The sequence below is a fragment of the Apus apus genome, chromosome 7, assembly GCF_020740795.1.
Source record: "Apus apus isolate bApuApu2 chromosome 7, bApuApu2.pri.cur, whole genome shotgun sequence".
Classification (NCBI taxonomy): domain Eukaryota; kingdom Metazoa; phylum Chordata; class Aves; order Apodiformes; family Apodidae; genus Apus; species Apus apus.
This window is the reverse complement of record NC_067288.1, coordinates 28,922,482-28,946,115: the sequence shown is the minus strand read 5'-3', so window position 1 is coordinate 28,946,115 and position 23,634 is coordinate 28,922,482. Positions and strand designations below refer to the sequence as shown.

Below are 23,634 nucleotides of genomic sequence, written 5' to 3'. Positions count from 1 at the left end.
ACTCTAATGCAAGGCCGGGAGCAGTGACAAGATGTGTGCCCTTGGGAAGTGTGAAGATGTACACTTACAACCTCAGCAGCAGCATTTAAAAATGGAAACATTTTTTTTTAAAGCTCTAGCAAGAAGATTTATCCAATGGTATTTCCAGCGTCTCCTAGTTATGATCATTAAGACAACTTTTTGCTTTGAAATCCTCTTCTATCCAGACAATCTGAAAAGGGGAATTATGACTAAGAACTTACATGGTCTTTATGTCTTAAACAGGATAAAAATTTGCACCAAGGATTTCCAGCCTGTGGGTGACTGGAGCCAACACGCAGCCTTTGCTGTGCAGTGCTCTGCAGCCAGCAGCAGTGCCCACTGCAGCAGGGAAACATGGAAACAGAATGGTTTGGGTTGGAAGGGACCTTAAAGATCACCTAGTTCCAACCCTCCTGCCATGGTCAGGGACACCTCCCACTAGACCAGGTTGCTTCAAGCCCCATTCAGCCTGTCCTTGAACACTGCAAGGGATGGGGCATCCACAACCTCCATGGGCAACCTGTGCCCATGTCTCACCACCCTCGTGCTAAATAATTTCTTCCTAATGTCTAATCTAGATCTCTCCTCTTCAGTATAAAACCATTACCCCTTGTCCTATGGTTACATGCTCTAACACAAAGTCCATCCCCAGCTTTCTTGTCGCTAGGTCTCAATCAGCAGTGCCCAACAGCCTGACCACAGAGGTTACCAAGGAGAAAGGAAGGCACCTCCTGCATAAACTCACCAGCTGCTGCAATACCAGAAGAACCAAACCACAAACAAGCTGAAGCTCTCTGTGCTGCCTGACAACACTAAACCCAGCCCCAGGTTTTGGTTTCCTAAGTTGTGATTCTGCCTCTGGAGCATCCAACCAGACACATGCAATTAAGTAATGGTGAGTGAGTTGTTGTACATGACGTTTAATTTTCAATAGCTGGGAAAAGTAACACAGGAGCTGCAGGCACGATCATTAATCTCCTCCAGATTCTTGGTGCTGCCAAGTGTAGCAATTCATTCCTCACTGTGCTAATGCTGCTCTTCCATCATTTCTGTGCATGCTGTACCAGACAGAGCTGTGCCAGCAAATGTACACATTTATATGCATTCACCCACAGATTATTAGGTTGTTCACAGGTAAGCTGTGAGTGACTAATATAAACCACTATCAAGTATGATGTATGGGTTGGTGGGTACATTATACAATGGCATGGGGAAAAGTGTCCAATGAAAGTCACAGCTGGAATAGATACATTTATGAAATTCCAGTATACTAAAGCATATATGAGTTCTCAGAAAGAGGCAGCTTCCTCCCAAACCTCCCCCCCAGCGTCATTAGAGTAACACTTCCTAAACTATGGATTGACTGCATGGAGAGGTCCTAAATTCACATACAAAGAGGAAAATGTTTCATGCTTGGAGTAAAGGAAAAGATGCCCACATGTAATTCTTATGCAGATGAAAGGTTGTTTTGGCATATTTCCTCCTACAGAAGCCATCCCAGTGCTCCTTGTCTCCACACCTGTACAAATAAGCCCTAGATCACAATTTAAATCCTCTTTTGATGCCTATACAAAGCTATTCTTTACAGAGCCACGGAGCCCATGCTCCAAGTACTCCATCCACACTTACTTGCTCCCCACAGCAGCTCCTTCTCTAGCCCCAAGCCTCTGCACCATTTCCAGTCCCTTCTGGCAGTCTGGGTGAAGGAAGCTGCCCACTCCACCTCTGTGCTGGCAAAACCAACCTAAAGCACTTTTCTAAGTTCTGTGGGAAAAAGCTTTATCAGGGTGCTCTCAAGCCCAAGGGTGACAGCTCAAGGGCAGCAGACACCCCTAAAAAAGTAATTCAATTACATAAGATCTTATTTGTTTTACATTATTAAGGAGAACTCTTCAGCAGCCCTGAGATAAATAGTCAAGGAAAATATTTCTTTCACTTCAAAGAGAACTGAGGGAATTCAGCATTTTCAAAACAGGCTAAATATGTAAGCAGGTAATGTAACAGGGCTGAAGTACAACCAGTTGTTTTGATGAGAACTGTTCTTACCGTATGAAAACCAGCTTGACCTTTGATGGGGCAGTCTTAATGATTGCAGAAGCATTCTGATGACTTCTTCCATACAATATCTGATTGTTTATCTGTTAAAAGAAAATGAAGGTTTTCATGTAAGTGGGGAAGCATGCCTTGTTTTAATGTATTTCACCAAGACTTCCAAAGTTGCTGTGGGATAAAGAGGTAAGTCTCAAATAAAAATGTAGACTGCAAAATATAACTTGGCTAACTTTTGACAGACAGGAATATCAATGTTGCAATGACAGATATACCTGTCTGTACAGTCTTGTGGAGGCAGAAAGAAACACCAGAGCTGATACACTAAGAGCCTCTTTCAGGCACTTTCTGCTATGCTGCAGGAGCACTTCATATGATAAGCACATAGGATGAAAATGGCACCCAGGGCTGTCACTTCTTCCCTCAACCAGCTACTGGAGGAGGATGGGGGTAGCCTGCATCTCAGTAGCAACATTTCAACCATTTCTCATCAGCTTTCTTATCATTCCTTTCAGAAGAATAAACCCTCATTGGATTTTAAGAACATCTTCCTTCTTATACTGATTCCATAACAGCCTACCTTAAAACTGATGTTAAAATATTACATTTTCAGCATCTTAGACTCCAAATTATCAAAGAAAAATACTGAACTAATAGCAAAACATTCCAAGCTTTACTCTCAATCAATATAAATGAGGAACCAATGCAGTGCTAATTCAGTCTTACTAGAAGCCACAAATGAGAAAATCTTTTTCTCTTTTTCACATATCCATAAAAAGGATTTTGAGTATTGTTCCCAGTTTTTGGAAAACAAAAAATATCCCCTCTTCCAGTTTTAATCCATCACCCTTTGTCATCTCCCTACAAGCTCTTGTCAAAATTCCCTCCACAGCTTTCCTGGAGCCCCTTCAGGCACTGGAAGGTGCTCTAAGGCCTCTCTGGAGCCTTCTCTTCTCCAGGCTGAAGAGCCCCAACTCTCTCAGCCTGCCTTCATAGGAGAGGTGCTCCAGCCCTCCCATCATCTCCGTGGCCTCCTCTGGACTCCAGGAGCTCCAAGCTCCTTCTTATTTTGGGGACTCCAGAACAGGACACAATACTCCAGAAGGGGTCACACAAGAGCAGTGTAGAGGGGGAGAATCACCATGCAAACCATTTACCTACTGAGTTGCTTATTCAAAGAGAGAACCATGGAAGGTCTACGAGAGAGTCTGAGCTCAGCCCTGAGGAAACATCATTGTGCCAACATTCATTAGGGTTTGATAAGGTCCTATCTGCAACTGCCACGGCTGTGAGAGGCAACATCCCAGGCCATGCTTTGTTCATCAAAGATAACTTTAAAACATCCAGTAGCAAAAATGAATGCTCAGTTGCATTCTGGCTTCAAGCCAGACGTGAAACTTTCAGCGAGTTTGTTGATTTAATTTATCCAAGTTCAAAAATAACTTATTCACTGGGAATACTGTATACTTTACAAATTGTTTGGTTTTAGTTAAATTACCATCAATTTTCCTAAACAGCAGACTTCTTAGGTTAAAATTTATAGTCTTTACTCTGGGTAAATTAATCCTATTCAGCAGATGTATCAAATTGTTCAAAATGTAATTAGTTGTGAGCTGGGTCTGTATGTTATAATTATTTAATTATACCAAAATGAAAGGATAATCAAAGTAATATATCACCATAAGGTTTTAGACTGTCCCACATAGTTATTACAGTCAGTATTAATTTTTTTTTTTTTTTTAAAAAAAGGTCACATTATTTTGCAAAGTAAATTAATGTTCTCTTAGCTTCAGATACCACAGTGATGAACAAAGAACAAAAGCCTACTTCAACAGAATAAAAAAGAGAACATCTAGGTTTTCATAAGGAACACCCTTTTAAATCTTTCAAATTAAATAAAGTAGCACATCAGATTAACCAAAGAGTACTCAGGGAGTCAAAACCTACAAACCTCTGCTTCACTTTTTTCATTAGAGATTAGGAAAGAAAAACAAAGCTTTGACTAAGCAAAAGAAATAAACTGTTGTAAATCAACCTCAACTTTTCTTTAAAAATGTCTTTACATAAGTTTTTGGAAAGACAGGAGAGAACAGAGAAAGATAAAAACATGCTACAGGTATGAAGTCAGGGCAGCACACTGAAGTTTGATCTTTAATATAACCCTACACTGCTTTATTGAAGATTTTATCACATATCCCAACTGTACTGTTACCTTCACCTACAAAAGTCTTGCTTTGCAGCTGCATACCCTAAAGTAGCAGAAAGTACAAACTCACTGAAATCTGAACTCTTAACTTAGGAGAAAAAAAACACTAAAGGATTGTTTGCTTGTTGAAGTTTAATTTGCAGAAGAGAAACATTAGATATTTTGATATAAAAAACCCCAAGTCCTGTTTTTATTATATGTCAGTAATGGAAATCCATAAAATTAGTATAATCTGATTTTTATGAAAATCAAGTTAAATTATACCCCAAAGCTAGTGAAAGAACTGGCTTAGCTTTCTATAATATTTATTTCTTTGTAACAATGCATTAGGTTCCTTCTAATCACAGGAACTCTGGCATTTCAAGATACCCAGACTCTCTGAAACAACAGGAAAACTTTCAAAAAACTTTTTGATCAGTCAATTTATATAGACTGAAGTCCATTAAAACAGACCAATCCCCTAGGCAAGAAGGAAACACCAGAAGGAAAAAATAGTTAGAATGTAAATTCTTCCTTCCTCACTAAAATCCTTGCCCAGCACAGGTTGGATGGGGCTTGGAGCAACCTGATCTAGTGGGAGATGTCCCTGCCTATGCAGGGGGGTTGGAACAAGGTGATCTTTAAGGCACCTTCCAACCCAAACCAGTCTGGGATTCTATGATCCTATGAACTGGCAACCTGCATACAAAGTACATGAAAAAATATTTGTATCCTCCTTTGGAAAGACCAGAAGGACACAACCCCTCAACATTCCGTTCAGTAAAGGAATATGAAAACAAGAACAGAAGTTATTATTGTGTTTAAATAGGACTTTAAAAAATGTATCACCACTGGAGTTAATAATTTAAGAATACTCTTGAAAAATCCAATCTGTTCTACTGCAAAAACCCCATTATCTTTCTATATTCCAGTTACTGTCCCTCTTGAGGGATAGTGTCACTTGCCTACTCCAAAGAAACTATCTTAAAACAGCATAAAAATAACAATCCCACAACAAATAAACAGAGAATAAAACGCCAGTCCCCCACATCCTAGAGGAGAAGTGGCATCATTAATTTGGCTGGGTAGTTCATTTACTTGGATAAAATACTGATGTAGCTATTGTATTATTGCAGCATAACATATTTATTTAAGACTCTTAAAAAAAAATAGCAACAAAACCACATTTAGTGTGGTTTAAAAATAATAACAACAACAACAATAAAGGGTGGATGATTCATTGTGACTAAAACCTACCAAAAGGACAGCCCCATGCAGAGTTCATGAGCAGCAGGCTTTAACAGCACAGGTACAGCCCCACGTGAAGGTGCTGGGGACCACGCTGGGCACAATCAGCCCAGGGACCAAGCCCAAACTAATATGACACAAAGCAGTGCAGACACCTGCACCAAAACAGCAAGGGCACGAGGCAGGAGCACCACAGATGGCTTCTCGCTTTTTTGTTAAAAGAATTAAAAAGCAGATCTTGTGTCATGTAAAAGATACATTCTTCTTGCACGGGGACCAAATTCTGACTCAAGTAATTTTCCTCCACATATGAAAGTTGGATGAAAGGACCTTCTGCCCTAAAAAGCTGTTTTCTGCTGTTTTCTGGAGCAAGGGGGTTAGACCAGATGACCTCTAGAGGTCCCTTCCAGGCCCAACCCCTCTGTGATTTTACTACCTTGGTGACCTGTATCCTTGTCAGGGATGAGGATTCCTAAAAGTTACTGATACTACTTAGTTACAGAATCTAAGGGTTATTGAAAAAAACCCAACAAACCTTGTCAATGAAAATGCCCATTGGTTCCATTTCAATGTTATTCACATAACAGTGAAATGCTTTTAAAAGACAAAAAAACAGAGCAGTGAATAATTGAACACTGGGGCAAACATGAGAGGTCTGTAGATGAGTCATGCACAACCCATGCCTTTGTAATCCAGGATGTTTTGACACTGGATACACACTCCCAGGGGACCAGACTGAGATCACTACATCCTTTCATATAAGTAACCACACTGTGGCCCACTGGTGACACACCTTACATTTGATTGCAAAGGTACACAAGACAGGTAGTCACTGAAGTCTCTTTAAGCTTCAGTTTATTTGAAATTTGGCACTTCTGAGATGGTGAACATCACTTTCCTTCCACTGAAGAAAAAAACAACCTGTTTTGTATCCAACTTGACAGGGAGAGGAATTAGGGCACCACTACCACTTTGGAAAATGCTACTTTGGGATTTACATGGCTCATGCATGTAAATCCTGAGCCTCAAGATATATGTGATAGTGCACCTTTCAAGTACTGATAGCAAGACTTCACATTAGATCAAACAAACACTGCAAGGAATGACTCAGTGAGATGTAAGAAAACTGCAGTGGATCCTTTTTTTGTGAAAAAGTATCAATATAAAAGGCTCTAGCTTACTTGTAGAACTACCTGGTCTATGATATGCACAGAGGAAAACAATACCATGAATCCTTTCAACTGGCAATTGGACAATTCTATTTTTTTTACCATGAGAATTTGGTGCCAGGGACAGAAATAACGAATTTGAGGGAGAAAGTAATTTTCCCACCCTTCCCCAGTATGGCATAGACCTTCATACCATTTATAACACTTCAAAAGAAAATAATCAACTTCAGATGGTGTTGTTATTGTAGCAAAACAAGTCTTGCACTTTGTGTATTGAAAACCCATAATTACAGAACTGTTAAGACAATGACAAATGTTTAGACAATTCTGAGTACTCCCAAGGTATCCCCAGGCAGCCAAATTGCTCTTTCTCAAGTCAAGAAACTTGAGAAAATAGGTGGTTCTCTAATGGCACAGAGAGCTGCTGAAAGATCAAAAAATCACCACCCACAGAGAGCAGTAGGTCAGCATATAACTGCTCTTCAGTGAAAGCTTCTCTCTAAAGTAAAGATCCCCAGGGATGGCTGATTTTTTTAAACCACTGAAGTAATCATGTTGTGGGGAACCACTGCAGGTACCACAGGAAAATGCCATTTTGCAACAGCCAAAAATCAGATGAAAGCTACGAAATCTGCATTTTCAACCTGAAGGTGAAGAAAGAAGATGGAAGAAAAAGGGAAGACAAAAATACTGTACTTGCTAATGAGCTCTCTGCCTTCTGGGTGAACTTGTGCCAGACACGAGTAAAGAAAATAAGTATTTTAAGTTACATGAGATCAAAACAGATTACAGCACAAAATTTCATTTTCAGGGTGGGGAATATCCCTGTCATCTGTAAAAACACATATGGTAACTTTGAGGGGGTTTTGTTTTTTTAATGGAAGGTGTGAATTTCCCTCTGAAACCACACAGGCACTATCAGGATAGATTTACTATCCCCTTCCTGCCTTCAACAGTCCCTCCCTAAGCAGTGTGTGGACATGCTGAGAGCACAGACCTCACAGACAAGAGATTAGTTTTCACAGGCCAATGATTTTTGTTTCACTGAGAACGCATTTACCTGCCAAAGGCCAAGTTCTCAGTTGGCATAAATCAGGGCAGCTCCTTTCCTCAGCCACCTAGTTCCATTTGCAGCCTTTAGTTAAGGTTCAAGTGATAGCTTCACATATGCCTCTCACTCTCTCCACGTGAACCCTGCTCAGGACTGAGAGGAAACACTCACCTCTAGAAGTTCATCACCAATATGCATCCTTCCATCTCGTCCTGCAGGTCCATCTGGATTGATACCAACTACAAAGATGCTCATACGAGAGCGGTCCTTGTTGCCTGCCAGACTCAGCCCCAGCCCATTTTTGTCCTTCTCCAGCTCAATTATGTGCAACTCTCCTGGTAGTTCGGCATATCTTTGCCTGATCTTTTCTAGAAAGATAAAAATGAGTTATAACATAAAATAACTTGCATGCAGAACACACACAGATAAGCTAGAAATTCACAGAATCCTTGAATGGTTTGGGTTGGAAGGGACCTTAAAAGATCATCTAGTTCCAACCCCCTTGCATGAGCAGGGATGCCTCCCATTAGACCAGGTTGCTCCAAGCCCAATCCAACCTGCCTTTCAACACTGCCAGGGATGGGGCAGCCACAGCTTCCCTAGGCAACCTGGGCCAGGGTCTCACCACCCTCATAGTGAAGAGTTTCCTCTTAATGTCTAATCTAAATCTCCCCTCTTCCAGTTCCAATCCATTATCCTTTGTCCTCTCTACAAGCCCTTGTCCAAAGCCCCTCCACAGCTTTGCTGTAGCCCTTTCAGGTACTGGAAGGTGCTATGAGGTCTCCCCAGAGCCTTCTCTTCTCCAGGCTCAGAGACGGCTTCTCAGCATTTATTCTTTGGTAAGAGAGGTCTTTCCAGCATAGACTCTGAAGTACCATTTGCTGTGCTCATATCACTCAAAATACAGCATCAGCTGCAAATACTATTCACATGAAACTGCACTACTTTAATTATTTGTACAACAGTCTGGTTCTAAATCAATTTTTTTTTAAAGGAAGGAAACAAGGGAATTCCAGAGGCCCCTCAATCTTACCTTACCAAAACTGTTAATTTCAGGAAACTCATAAAATTAAAGCTTGTTAATTAACCACTGTGGGCAACTGAAATGCTTAGATTGCAAACATGCTCCAAACTCACATATCCAGGTAGAATCTTTTACTTCTGCTTCTTTCTGGTGACTCAGGAATATGCTCACCATGCTCTGCTTAACATTATGTGCTACTGTGGAGATGATTACTCAGAGCAGATGTCAGTGACGATGTATATGATTGATTACATTTTTAAATGCAGCCTCACTTGATATTAAGATAGTTATTTGTCTTTCATCTACATTTCAACCATTTCTGTGACAGAAATACACTTACAAAGTTGTTTGGAGCACACTGCATGTCTACAGATGCTGACAGTTTAATCTGAATGTCTTTTTACCATTGGCATGCAGACATCTATAACTATTGCTTGTGAGGGTCAATCACAGTCAGGGTGACTTTTTTTTCCCCCTAATTGTCATTTGCAGATTTTAAAGCCAGCTTCATAAAACCACCTGCATCCAATGCTCCAGAGCTGGGCCACACATTAAAAAAGGCAAGTCAAAGGATTTTGCTGTGGCTGGATGTCACCTTCAGTACAGAGCCCAAGGTGAAAGAAACTGCTGCATTATGCATTATGAAGAGAAATAAGAGATATTATATGCTCAACTATATCTCTGAGTCAGCAGCAGCAGCTGCTAGATCAATATTAGCTATTACCATTCTACTGGGGAAGCGTATTTTACTAGTATGATTTAACCACTATACTGAATGTTCCCAAGACAAGGAAGAGGGGAAAGAGCAGGGGAAGGTGAGAAGGAAGCAACTAAAAGTGAATAAAAAATGCTGAGAAGAAAGACAATGAAGTAGAGGTGTTCTTTCCACAGCCCCTGTGCAGGTTGCCAGGGTGATTCAGCCAAACCTGGGTCCACCCTAGCATCTCTCCTCTCTGAGAGTCCTTCTGCAGCAGTTCTAGCAGCTGCAGCAGCCCTGGGGCTTCAGCAGGGGCCACTGGAACAGGAGGGGCAGTCTCCTGTCTCCAACACCAGATGCACCCAAGAGCATTACCTACACTCAGAGCAGCATAGATAAGAACCAGCTCCCCTGTCACTGTATTTACAGGCTGGCATTTTCCTGCCACACTCAAAATCCCTGGTAGCCTGAAGCCTGAGTCTAAAATCCTGGGGGCATCTATTAAGGGCAAGATGTTATCCATGGAAAGCTTTAAAGCCCTACAGAGGTCTGCACAAAATCAGAATATCATAAAAAATTAGAAACCTCACTTGTTACTATCAATTATATACCAAAGTTTCACATAACTGGATTAAATGGTGATCCATGTAGCTGTGCAGTTCTTTCATGTATCTCTCAACTAATGGGGTCAAAAACTTAATTAGAGGTGTGATTTGCTACTTGAATTTGGGAAGTGGGTTTTTTTCTGTTTAGTATGCAGGATGCCTCCTGCTGAAAAGCAAGTGAGGAAAGGTCTCGAAAATGGTGCTGTCAAAGTACAGCAGATACCAGCACACATGCAGCCACACCTGATTTATCCACACTGCCCAGCTCTAATGTCCTTTTCCCATTAAGAGGAGTCCAGATCTGAAGAGCACTAAGACATTTTCTGCCCACCACAATTAGACAAACAACTCATTACAGCACAGCAAGTAGCTGCAGAATATCTCAGCAGTGAGAATGTTAAGAACAGGTCAGCAGCAGCAAGGGGATTTCTTACTGAATCACAGAATCCTGCACTTTTGTGGATAAAGCAAAGAATGGGTGCTCTGGAGGGAGGCTGCTGACCAACCACTGCTCTGCCATGGTTCCTTCCATTGCTTGTTTTACATGGACAAGACATCTCACTTCCAGTTGCTAGGAGCAAAGCACATCTCTAAAGCGTGTTTTTAGCAACTCACAGTTGGACACACAGAAAAGAGGTGAAGGGGCAAGGAGAACACACGCTGAAACGCCGTATGGATCATGCTGCACATCTTCAGAGTCTGCTTCAAAACTCATTTCTTTCTTGTCAGTAAAGCCCCCTGAAATTCCCAATCAGAGACTGATGCAGCAGCAGCAGCTGTGACACTGCACACGGGCACATCGCTCCAGCCTCTGCCTGCAGACAAGAGCTCTCTGAGGCTACCAGTGCCAGGGTGTCTGTAGGCTCTGCAGTGTTTCCTCCTGCTGCAGCAGCACATAATATGATTTCTCACATGGGAGAAGTGTTAGTTGTTCAGAAGTACGTGTACATTCCTGTTCCCTGCTGGGCTAAAACTAGGTTTTAGTCCTCCAAAAACCAGCAGTTAGGGCAATTGCGTGGGATGAGGCAGAGCCCCATTCAGGTTTCTGGTCTACCTGGACTGGACCAGGACTTGGGAGCCTGGTGAGCCCATGCCCAGCTCAGCACTCCAGCTGCACCAGTAACCCTCCACTGTGGGAACAATTCTTTGGGTAAAGAAAAATGTACCTGGGATAAAAAAAGAACCCAAAATCCATGCTTACAACAGGAGAAAAGCTCTGTGTGGACTAAGCGCTTCCTTCAATGATCACATTCATTTATGAAGCAACTGTCTGAAACGGCTCAGGTGACTGGGCTGGTGAAACAGTGGGAGGCTAGAGAGGAGCCAGAGAAGATGTTTCGTGCCGAGTGCCGCTTCCAGCCCGGCAGGAGGGCAGCGTTGCCCAGCTTGTCTGTGTTCATGCATGCAGGGACAAGCAGAGATACCCCTGCTTCTAAAATCAAGGCTCCCTTAGCAGGGTGTGCGGCCTCCTCCCTGCACAACAGAAGGTTCTGGCTCTCACAAGCCCCACCTCCTGCAATTAAACACTTCCAAGGGCTGTCCTCACCAGCCAGCCTTGCGGTGTAAATGGTACCGCGCTATTCCCAGCGGTCTCGTTGCGTTACTCATCCAATCTGCATACAAATATCCTGTGGGCATCCAGCTGACTTCCTATAACACTGTAATCGTATTCTCAGTTTGCCTCTTAATAAGAATCTCATAAGATTATTTTAAACAATTATTTACCGCTTAAACAAACGTGCATCTAAGGCATCTTCTTTTTAATGCCTTTTTCAGCTGCTTTTTCTCCTCTCCAGCTGGTATCACTTTTCAGTTCTCTGCCTAGCATTGGGGAGCCAGTTAGCATCTGCTTTTGGAAAGAATTCCATTATCTGCCTTCATTACCAGATACTTTACACAAGGCAATTGTAATTCTGTTGTTGCTGCATTACACATGGGATGCGGCTCTTGTTTTGGCACCACATGCAGTTGTTTCCACACTCGGTGACAATATGCCTATCACAACTGCTGCAAACATACCTCACCAATGATATTTAACTAGCTAAGGTAGCACCCAGGTTTTTTTTTTAAATCCTACACAGATGTAAAGCGAACTAAAAGCACAAGTACATGCTTTAGTGATCGCTCCTGCAATAATATTTCCCAGTTATATTAGCAGACAATTACATTTCAAAGAGAAACCCTGGAAATGGAAGACAACTGCTTTCAAACAATATACTATTATGCTGCTGCACATGTTTCCCTGCTTCAGCCACTATTCCTATTATATTAAACAGAGAGATGAAAGAAATAAATGGGGACAATATGGTCAGGATATTGGGAGTTTGCATGGTCTAGTATTGCAACAAATACACAATTTATCTGCACAGAAAAAAGCAGACACCACTTCTCAGGAAGGCAAAAGGCTCTTTAAACTACCAAGATATAGAAAGCACTTGCAAAGGGCTGAGGAGCCTTTTTCCCAAACCTGCTGAAATATCCAGTTAACTGAGCTGAAAGGGAAGAGGTGTTTCTTTTGAAAATGGTGTCCCTGCCTGATGCAAACTAAAGTCAATCTAGCTAAGGTAAAAAGAGGAAAGGAAAAGCACTGGATGACTCAGCTGGGTGATTTGGTTTAGTACCAAATGCTCAATATTAAAACTGTCAAGGCAAAAATGCAGAGAAAAGGGGAAAAACACCACAAAAAAGAGATGACAGATGATATTTGTAAATTGAAGGTGATGCTGAGGATTTTACACCCTTCTTGCGTTACCTCCGATAACTATTAGCAACAGACGTGGGTTTTTGGAGACTGCAGTGCTCTCATTTATCAGCCTGTGCTCACGGTAATGGTTTTAGCTACCATTTTTATCACCGAGCACATAACACGGGAACAGCTTTAGCCTTTTCTGAGATTGCTCTGCTCAGACAGCAGTGCTGCAGCCTCAAAACCAGTTTTTCAGTCAGTAATGACAGATATCAGAATGCAGCCAGCATTCACCATGCAGAGCCAACCTTGCATAGCAAACAACTAATTCCCTTCTTGATTTCACTATAAACATTAAAAAAGAAAGAGGAGGAAGTCCCTTGAAAGCTAACCCTAGAGCTGTGAGGGCAGCACGTCTAATTTACTGATCACAATTTACAAGAACCTAAATAAGCATATTGAAAGGACCATAATTGAACAAATGGGGTTTAGAATTCTCCCACTACTAATAATATAATAAGCTTATTGTTTTAATCTTCCAACTAGCCCTCTATTCAGCTCCAAGGAGGCAGACAGTTCTTCAAACCTTATCTCTAAAGCAATGTACTCGTCTGCTTTCATAAGCTTGAAATGGAAAAAATAAAGAAAATTTCTGTCATGCTTTCTTAAATTCCATAAAGTCATTCCAGTTCTTCTCAAAGAGATCAGCATGCATGAGAAAAACAGGGCAGTTGTATTCAAAACTGGCAAATCTAAATGCAAAAGCCAGAGATCACGTTATGACCAGTCACCCTCCCTCAGGTGGTGAGATGCAAGGACAGAGTCTGCTGGGACTCACACCTCTGGAAAGGCTGTTACCCCCAAACCTGTGGGCAGGGAGCATCCCTGCAGTGGGATGGGGCAACTATGGGCTCCCCATCTGATCCAGCATCCTCTGCCATCTCCCTTTGACAGCAACACCATACCTTGGGCAGCACTGTTTCAGGTACACCATTTGGAAGTCATTTGCCAAAAGCGAAGAAATGATTTTCAGAGAGAAATAAACCCCAGCATTTCTACTATTCTTTAGGACACTTTAATGCTCCCATGCCAAGCCCAAGTCTGTCATATACAAGGAAGAAAAAAACCCAAAGAGCTCTCTGTCTGTATCTCTCCCCAAAACACTGACAGTCAAAACATTATACATTACCTATAACACAGGGGAGAGCAGGTGCACAGGGTGCCACACAGACAAAACCTCTCTAGCTGAAGTGTGGACTTTCATGCTCTTACAAATACAACCCACCCAAGTTCAAGTGAAAAACAAGTGTGCGTTCAACTCTCCTGAAACAATATTCTTACCCTAACTTGAAGACTGTCTTTCTGTCTTTTGTGTGAAGGATTTGAGCTATTATTTGGGATCTCTGAGTTTCTTCTCTTCTACCTGCTCCCTTCAGCTCAGGCTTCCATTCCATTTTGCTCCTCTCATGCCATGCAAACCCTTGTAGCAGCTCCTCAGCTCACACAAGAAAACTTTCCTTCTCCTCCAACGCTTTTCCTTAAATCCTATTTATCCCTCACGTCATCCTGTCTGCAACAGAAGGTAAAAATTTCTGCTCATGATTTTTAACTAATCCAGGAAGAAGGGTATAAATGAGAGTCTCCACAATCCACTTCACGTACTATTTCATTCTGTTTCTGTGAGCAGGTGACATTTAGGAACAGTTATAACTAGTTTTTTTCTTCCTACAATCAAGGAATCGTCAGGCAACAAGCAGAGAGAAAAGTGGCATTTAACCCTGGCTGAAAAACAGGATAACTGCAGCCTGTAACATCAGGGAGCATTTGCAATGCTTGCACCATCTCACCTCAACATTTTGAACAAATGCACCTGTTGTCAGGAATTTCTTCCTTATTTCAGGCCCAAAGCTTCATTCTAAAGCTGCAGTTTTGTTACACAACATTTAAGTTTTCTGAGGAAGGGATATTGTAAGTTTCTCTTTTTTAATTAGATGACAAGAACATGATGAGTCTATTAATCCTGAGCTTTATCTGAGATCTGTAACACTTTTAAGAGGAGACTGAGTTGAAAGTGCGGCAAGCAGAGCATCCTGATGCTAATAACTGCTGATTATAAGGGAATCTGCCCTCCCCTGCACACAACTCATCTGCTCATTTGCCTTTCAAATGATGCATTAACGCTCATCCAAGCACTTGGGTTTCCTCAGCAGTGACCTCCTCTGGCTGCTGTGACCTTGCCATCAGTCACTCTGGTGGGGTGCTGACACTGAGCTCAGAGTGTCTCCTCACCAGCTCACAATCCCACCATCTAACAGTCTGTGGAGGAGAGGACTGGCAACAGCCATCCATGTATTTCTTGCTCACTGCCCTGGGATGGAGAAACTGGTTGTTTGCTGTAAGTGGGAGATACTCCAAATGGTTTGGCTTTTGGAGCATCACACTGTTGCTAGTTGATTAAATACAAATAGCAACAAGTTTTTATTCTTATAAAATCCTCTATGAGGACAAAAAGAGTTATGTGCAAAAATAATCACATCATGGTTGATGTGTCCAGTTCTGGAGCCCCAACATAATGAGGGCTCGGAGCTCCTGAAGCAAGTCCAGAGGAAGCCACAAAGATGATCTGATGGCTGGAGCAGCTGCTAAGACAGGCTGAGAGAGCTGGGGCTGCTCCACCAGGAGAGGAGAAGGCTTCAGGGAGACCTTAATAGTGGCCTTCCAGTGCCTAAAGGGGCTGCAGGAAAGCTGGGGAGGGGCTTTCTACAAGGGCTTGTAGAGAACAAGGGTAATGGATCAAAACTAGAAGAGGGGAGATTTAGGTGAGACATTAGGAAGAAAATCTTCACTATGAGGATGGTAAGACACTGCAAACGGTTGCCCAGGGAAGCTGTGGAAGCCCCATCCCTGGAAGTGTTCAAGTCCAGGTTGGATGGGGCTCTGAGCAACCTGATCTAGTGGGAAGTGTCCCTGCCCATGGCAGAGGAGTTGGAACTGATTAAGATCCCTTCCAACCCTAGCTATTCTATGATTCTATGATGTTTGGGCCCACAAAAGACTGAACTGAAGGCATTTTGAACTAATTACATCTTAAAAATGTGCAGTAAACTCAAAAGACAGCTGCTGTAGACCCTATTTTTAAGCTGTTGAAAAGGTAATTGAGAAAAATCCCTTTAAAATTGCCCTACTTTATAATATTGCAGTATATGATACTGTACCATACAGTTTAAGCCATCTAAGACCAGAACACTGCAATCTTTAGAGCTCCCCAGCCCACTCAGTGGTGGTGGCACTGAGCAGCCCAGAGATAAGGCTCAGTTATCACAGCCACCAGGCCCACGCACCTCCTGAGAGGAAAGCAGCCTTGCTCCTGCTCTGCTGAGGCTTGCCTGACATAGTTCTCCAGGAAGCCAGGATATTTAAACAGTACCAGAATGTTAAAAAATGCTCATTTCCACCTGCAAAGTCTCAAGGAAATTTGAAATAGCTCTAAACACACATGGCTTGCACTTCTCGCCTGCTGCATGGTGGCCATCCCATGGCATTAAGGAGCCCACCAGGTGTCGGTGATCTGTAAGGATGCACGATGTGCACAGAGATTCCCAGAGGCTTTAATAGATGATTATGTTTTTAATGACCCATTTTACAATGCAGCTTGGGGGAAAAATATCTCTCAATATGGATAGAAATTTCTTTTCTAAGCTACTCTTCCTGGTAGGAGCACGTTTTCTGGTTTGCTCCTGCTCCAATTGCTCTGCTGGGATCTATAATCCAAGCCCTACATCTTTATTTGAAAGCTGCTCCTTCATTTGATAGAAGAGCAAGTGTGTCTGAGCCCCACCAAAGAATATTAGGGAACTCTAATCAATCCATTGCTCTTCTGCTTGGTCTCAACACGAACAAATGAATATTGTGAACATTTAAATTTCTTCTCCCTGGACAGTAATACAGTGTAACTTGATCTGACACTTTCATCTTTAAATAATGACGTTCCCACAAAGCAACTGGCACAGTCATTATCTTGGAATCTTTCTGCACTGAGTCTAATTAAAAAGAGTGGCACCAGACTCTTGTCAAGAATGGAAAGTTTGTTACCTAACAAAGGCTTTTATGGGTCTGAGCACCAGCTTCCCCAGTCGTAAGTCATTGTGACAGGCAGCTGAGAGGACATCTCTCAGAAACTAAGGTGATGGGACGTTTCTCACACAAGGACTCCTTCTTAATTTAAGAACCTGTGATGAGAGTCTGAACCTCCTCCATCTAGAGGGGAATGGGAGGAGACAATGGGGAGACTTATGGACTTAATAATAAAGACTTTTTGACCAGGAAACATAACCTGTTCTGAAAAGCTCAAAGATCTACAGAAAACTCTTAAAGGGTGGTCTCCAGGGGAATTGCCACCATTTGTGAAACGCAGGCAAAAAGACTATAAAGCGTCAAAAAAAGCCCAAAACAGTTGCACCAACAAGCCATAAAAACAGACTGAGGATCTGGTTGTGAAAGAGCAGGCAAAGAGGATGAAATGATACTCTGCAGCTGGGATAAGAGACGGTGGAGAGGAGATGGCAGAAAGAATGGCCCAGACTAACAACTATAGGGATAACACATTATACAATCATTTAAGCAAATACAACATTTACTGTACAGCTGCTGAAATGCTCAAGATTTATCTTAACATTTCTTCTATACTGTATATTTTTCCTAACAATATATACTGTTTGTATTTGGTCAGAAATCCAAATGCAATCAAAACACAAGCAACAGCTTTGTAATGAAAAATATTGCACAGAAATATGCCAATTGTGATTAACAGAAGCAAACTGGTTGTACTGAAATGTTTTCATTTAGAACTGGGTTATAAAACAAGAGCATTGTTATTTTCACAGGAGATAACAGAGGTTCCGTTGTGATCAAAACCATTTTAGATGGCCTAATTTCCACTTTGTCAAAGACTTCCTTTGGTCTGCCTTTGGGCCTTCATGAGCACCTAGTTAACAACACACTGTGCAGTGACCTCGGAGGAGGTTCTGCCATCACACCATGGCCACAAACACTTCCATCATTTTCCACCTGACAACTCTCAACTTCACACTCCTAGTTTTTATTCACTGACCAGAAAAGAAAAATATCATTTTTCAGCTCCTAATAACTTGTTTAAGTTTGATAAGCTATTTTAATTCCCACTGAATTAGTTGAATAAGCTGAGGAGAGAATAGGTCTTTGTTTCAGGCACCTAAATAAAAAGCCAAAGCTGGCTTTTTACTACAGGCAGATCTGTATCCAGATTTCTCTCAATTCTCTGGGTGCACACATACTTTTCCTGAATAGCTTTTTCACTTAAATTATGCCAGTAGGTTAGAGTATGCTCAGATCTTTAGGTAGGTTGCCATTTAAAACTTACAATGCATCTTTAAAGCAGAAAAGGTTTGATTTAAATTAAGAGCAAATCCAATTTAAATTAGAAAGCTGCTTAACATTAAAATATGCATATCCAGCTATTAAAGGACATAAGGTGACAGAGTGTACTCCACTTGCAGAACAGATCTGACCAGCCCCACAACACTGTTCGGTATATGTTAGCTAATTTATTTATTTTTAATAGATAAATATGCAGCCACACAGAATCAGTATTTTGCTAGGTCCACACCTGGCCAGTCTTTCATCAAACTGATTACAGCTCCTCAAACACAAACTATCTGTCAACTTCTAGGATCCTCCGTGCTTTTGCACAGGACACTGAAGTCACTCCCTCTAACTCCCCAGTGCTGCTGAGAAGTCTGTCAGCTACCTGAAGACCAACCCTGCACTGTGTTGGGTGTGCTACATACCCACCTCATCACCACACACTTCTGGATATGAAGCCAAGAAACAAAATATTAGATAAACAGAACAGGGCCAGCCTACCACATATAATCATAGAACGGTTTGGGTTGGAAGAGACCTAGAAGATCATCTAGTTCCAACTCCTCTGCAAAGGCAGGGACACCTTCTACTAGACAAGGCTGCACAGAGCTCCATCCAACCTAGCTTTGAACACCTCCAGGGAGGGTGCAAAACACCTCCCCCCCATATCTTCCCCCATTCTGCAAAGCTCCTACAGAGGCAAGAAATTTCACAAGGAGTAAATCTGGGTTGGTTCTAGGTCCTAGTTTTTTGAGTTAACAATTGCACTTGAGCACTTTTCATGCTTCTTACAACATCAAGCAATGCTTGGAGGCTCTGTTTCTTTAAACATAAACCTGAGTTTCCCAATGTCATGGCTTGCCTTTGATTGCTGAGCTAAAATGAAAATGAAAAATAACTGCAACACCTGGCAATGTTGCAGACTGCCAATTGCTATGCCTGAGAACAAAACACATACCTATAATTTCACTTTTAAGTCTCTCCTATTAATAAAACCCCAATAATAATTATTTTGCTATATTTTTACCTATCTTTAGCCACCATTGGGCAACTGTTGCCTTCTCATCCAAGAAAGACCTGCAACTCAGGAGACAGAGACCTACACCCACATCTCCAAACAAGGATTCTCATACACAGCTTGGCTCTCCCATGGCTAAGAGAGTGTTACTGACAACCTCTGGTAACATTAATCCACAGGATTCCTCTCCCAGGCCAGCCACTGGACTACAAGTCTCAGCCAAGATCAAGCGCTGGTGTGCTGCTGTGCTCCTGTCTTTAACAGGATCCCACCTTCCCCTCCTGCTTCAGCAGAAGAAAACTGCAGCTCCCCTTCATGGGCTCTGGATTCTCATCAGCCTGGTCCAGCTGGCACAGTGTTGTGTGGAGCAGTATTTGCAAAGCCCACGCCTTCTCATCACTTGCTCTGCACTCAGGCTGCACACCTCAGCTCAAGCTGTATGCCCAAGTGAAGACCTTTTCAAGCCTTATGGAGCAGAAGATGAAAGAAAGGGACCCACAGTAGAGCACTCATCAGATCATGGGTTTAGCCCATGAGAAGTCCCACGTAAAGCAGAGCTAAAGGAGAATGTCCTCCCTCCTCTGTTCAAGCCAGCTCTCATGCCCCTCAGACTCCTCTGTGACCTTCTGCAGGTCACTAACTCACTAGAAAACCATTCCTCTTTAATGTGGGGCAGTTTTCTGCTGAGTGAGTTCAACAGGATGAGGAAGGGAAGAGCAACAAGCACCCATGTACCGTAAACAACTGGGGAAGGTGGGAGCGGGGACAGGCAGGTGGTGGTCGCCCTTTCAACTCACAGAGAGATGGTCTCATGTTGTGAAACTTCAGCCTGAAGCTTTCACAGCCAACTGCCATTTTCCCTTTCCATCAGGTGAGGTGGGGGGATCTGGGCAGAGGAATGGATAACAATTCCTCCCCACACATCTTATCTAATCAGCTGTCTTGAGAGTCTATTTGAGAAGTTAATCAGGTTTATGCTGCACTTATGACATCATAAAACTTAAGACATTTGATTAAGTAAGACAATATTTTGTATCAAAAATTCTGTTCTGATTGGTTTTAATCTCTCCAAAGGACAGAGTTTGGGAGACCTGTCTTCTCTTCCACAACAAGTAAAATACAAAGATTAGGGTCAGATACCTTTGCTTACACCACATTTCAAATAAGAGCTGATAAGCAAGGCATTAGTTTCTCTGCAGAAAAAATATAACCATAAACAAGTGTCAGAGTACTTTAACAGGTATTTTTAGTACAGAAATATGTTATTAGGTAACAAATAGCTTCTCTTTAATGTATTTAATGAAATAAAGATATTAATGCATTAAGCTTTGGGCATTTTTTAAATGTGAACACAATTATAATCAGGAAATTGATGATGTATGTGAACGGAGACTTTCAATATGTCAAGGGCTCTTTCTTTTCCTCTGGCAAAAGAAGTCCATCTCCAAGGATTTCTCCAAGAGGAAGAGCTAAATGGATAAACTTCACTATATTAAATAGACTTACTTTTTCCACTCTGACTGGAAGAGGAAATCAACTAAAGAAAGTTAAAAAACAAATGCTTGAGGGGAAAAATAAGAGCAGGGTATGGAAGTTTCTACTGTAATTCTTTTGGGTTGACATTCAAATGTTTTTTTTTTCTCTTATGGAATGTAGCCTTCAAAAGGGATGAGACAGATGCATCCAGGACTTGTTCTTCAGGAATATACACTGTCTTGTGGGCAAGCTGGAACTCTATGGATCCTGTTTTTTATTTATTTTTAAATGTAAACGGCCATCTAACCCCTAGAAATGGTGGTATGGAGCACCAGAATGCTCAAGATGCTTTGTGTATCTTGCAACAGATGGCCAACCAAGGCATCCAACAGACGGTAACCAAGCCAGAAGAGATGCCAGGTCTTCTAAACTGCAGTCTGGGGGTTACGCTCTAGTGTTTATTATTTATATTTTAATCTCTTAATATAAATTAAGCTTAACTTTTATATGGTAAATAATTTTATTCTGTTTTCCCTCAGGAACAAAGCTTATGTGATCATACCCTGTGCAAGCCAAGCTCCTGCCCCAGAACCTTTGAACCTGCTTGCCAGTTTGAAACAAATCTGATGGTGGACTAGGGGGTCTCAAAGGTACTATAAAAGGCCCATGAAAATAGGCAGTTGTGCAGAGGAGAGAAACCTGATAAATACCCTGACTGGGGGAAAGGCTTTGGTGCAAGATCACACGTTATTAAAGCGTCAAAGAATTCACATGAGAAAAAGCCCTCAGAAATGCTCCAGCCACAGGAAAAGCTTAAATCGGAGCTCACACCTTCCTTGACACCCAAAGTCAGTCAAAAGGGAGACACAAATCTGTAGGAATCCAACCTCATTAGCTGCAGTACTCACAGAAGCACTCATTAAACTCTTCACAACTCTGCACTCAGGCCCTGGCTGAAGGCAGGGCAAAGAGCACCCACCCAGCACCTCCGCCCTCCCCTTCAAACATCACTGCTGCGTCTCTCCAAGCAGAACCCAGGAATCAGCCAAAAAGGAAAAGGGAAGGTCTGCCAACACACGGCTATCAAGGGACAGGGAGGACAGGCCAGAGCAGATGTACTAACTGGCTGCCATACAGAGCCATCCAGGGACACGGAGAGGGTCAACCCGTGGGTTTGCTCGGGTGCCAAGAGCCACCTGCTCATGCTGCCGGCGGCTGCTGCGCTGGCTCTGCCCTCCCCAGCCCGCGCCTTCCCTGATGCGTGTCACTGTGCAAGCACCACTCACTGACACCACCACAATATGCCTCCTGCACACACAGAAGAATGACCACATCATTCTGTCCCTGAAAGGCTTCGCTGAACTCCCTGGTCCTCACAGAATCCCTTTAAACCTCTTTCTTCGCCCTGGCTCATAAGCTGCCCGTGCTCATCCGTGCATACAGCTCTACTTACTCCCTCGTCCATCACATCCCAGTCTCATCTCATTTTTTCCTCTTCCACTCTTCTCCCAGCCCTTCAAGTGACACCTCACTATATGCCATGCTGTCAGGCTGTTCACTTAGAGGCTTTCTTCCCTTGAGAAACACTATTCCAAAAATCGTATCTTCTGTACTTTTCACAGCTCAATCCTGAAATGAGCTCTTGCTGTAAAATTACTGCATTGCCTATTTAAATATGTTAATGATGCACAACAAAATGACACTCAAAATAACCTGTCATGTCCCTATGACAGCTATAGGTAACAAAATGGAGGAGAGTACAGCCAAACTTTAGGGGGTTAAAATAGATATTTTTTTTTTTTTGCCAAACACTTGCAGGAAATATAGTTTCTGGTTCAGAACACAGTTTGCATTATGGTTTACAGTTCAGTGCAGAGAAATGTCCAGACTTGAATGTTTGAGTTGCAGACAAGCCTGGCACAGGGAGCAAGAGGGTCCAGCACCAAGGGAATCTTGTCCCTCCTCCTTCCCTGGGCATCCAGCTGATCTGTGCAGAGCATCCCTGATGGCTGCATTACAGAACAGTCCTGGCTCTACCAGACCACGCAATTTCAGGACCATTTCACCCTGTAGTAGTACAAGCTACCCTTTGGTGTTGTTTTAAGGTATAGCAAATGCTGCTGCTTGCTGTTTACTCCCAGAGTAACACCTTTAAGAACCATTTGGCTGGTGTCATTCTCTCTGCTTTCATAAGCACTGCATCAAGAGCCCTAACTTAGCTCCACAGGTATGTGTACACACCAACAAATGCCTTGTGCCTTCATACTCTGGCATTTCCATCCAAATGCTTCCCAATTTAATTATGTGGTTCAATTCTAAGTAATAGCACATTACAAGTATGAGAACTTATGTTCAGTATCTCAGAATATTCTCAGGACCATCTCACCGTGGAAATGATAAATTATTACCTCATTTTATGGAGGAGCTGTTTCAGTGTACTATGTAAGTTTAACATAACGGATGTTAAACAAAAGGGCTACTTAAAAGCAAAAAATGCTACTTAAGCTTACAGTTCTGAAATCGCAGATAAAATACATATGTAGTTATAAATGTGTGATAGCCAATGCACTTGGTTTTCAAGTTAAGGGATACAAAAACCTCTGAAACTACATAAAGCATTAAAAAAAACCAAACAGCAACCTAAAAATAACTGTTAAAGCATTGGTATCTACTGAACAATCACAAAATGGTATGATGAAGTCAAAGTTTATCAGTGCTAGCTTTAGACAATGTCCATGATTCACCTGTAGCTCTGTGCCCTGGCAGTACATCCATGACCTGAACAGATTTGGCTCACTCAGCTCCTGCTGTTGGGCTGGTGGTGGCTCCTGACTCTGTGCTGGCCTGTCTGCCCAAAGACATACAGAAGAGTAGGGTCCTCCTCCAGACCAAAACCCCAACCAGTTCCCTTAACTGTCCTACTCTCCTGTTGCACTCACAAACCACAATATTCCACTCTGCTTCCCTTTTCCCTCACCTTCTCAAAATGACCCCAGAATATGACA

The 23,634-nt window shown here is 42.2% G+C and overlaps 1 protein-coding gene across 5 annotated transcripts in view; it reads right to left on the bottom strand.

Moving 5' to 3' along the window:
• The window catches only part of PATJ (PATJ crumbs cell polarity complex component), a 150,482-nt gene that overhangs the window by 51,819 nt on the left and 75,029 nt on the right, over positions 1-23,634 (bottom strand). For all 5 annotated transcript variants that reach the window (XM_051625062.1, XM_051625064.1, XM_051625060.1 and 2 more), the window contains exons 27-28: positions 7,895-8,091; positions 2,068-2,159 (exon numbers count right to left, since the gene is read on the bottom strand). In XM_051625062.1, the coding sequence (XP_051481022.1) occupies positions 2,068-2,159; positions 7,895-8,091 (289 nt within the window). The remainder of the gene's footprint in view (positions 1-2,067; positions 2,160-7,894; positions 8,092-23,634) is intronic.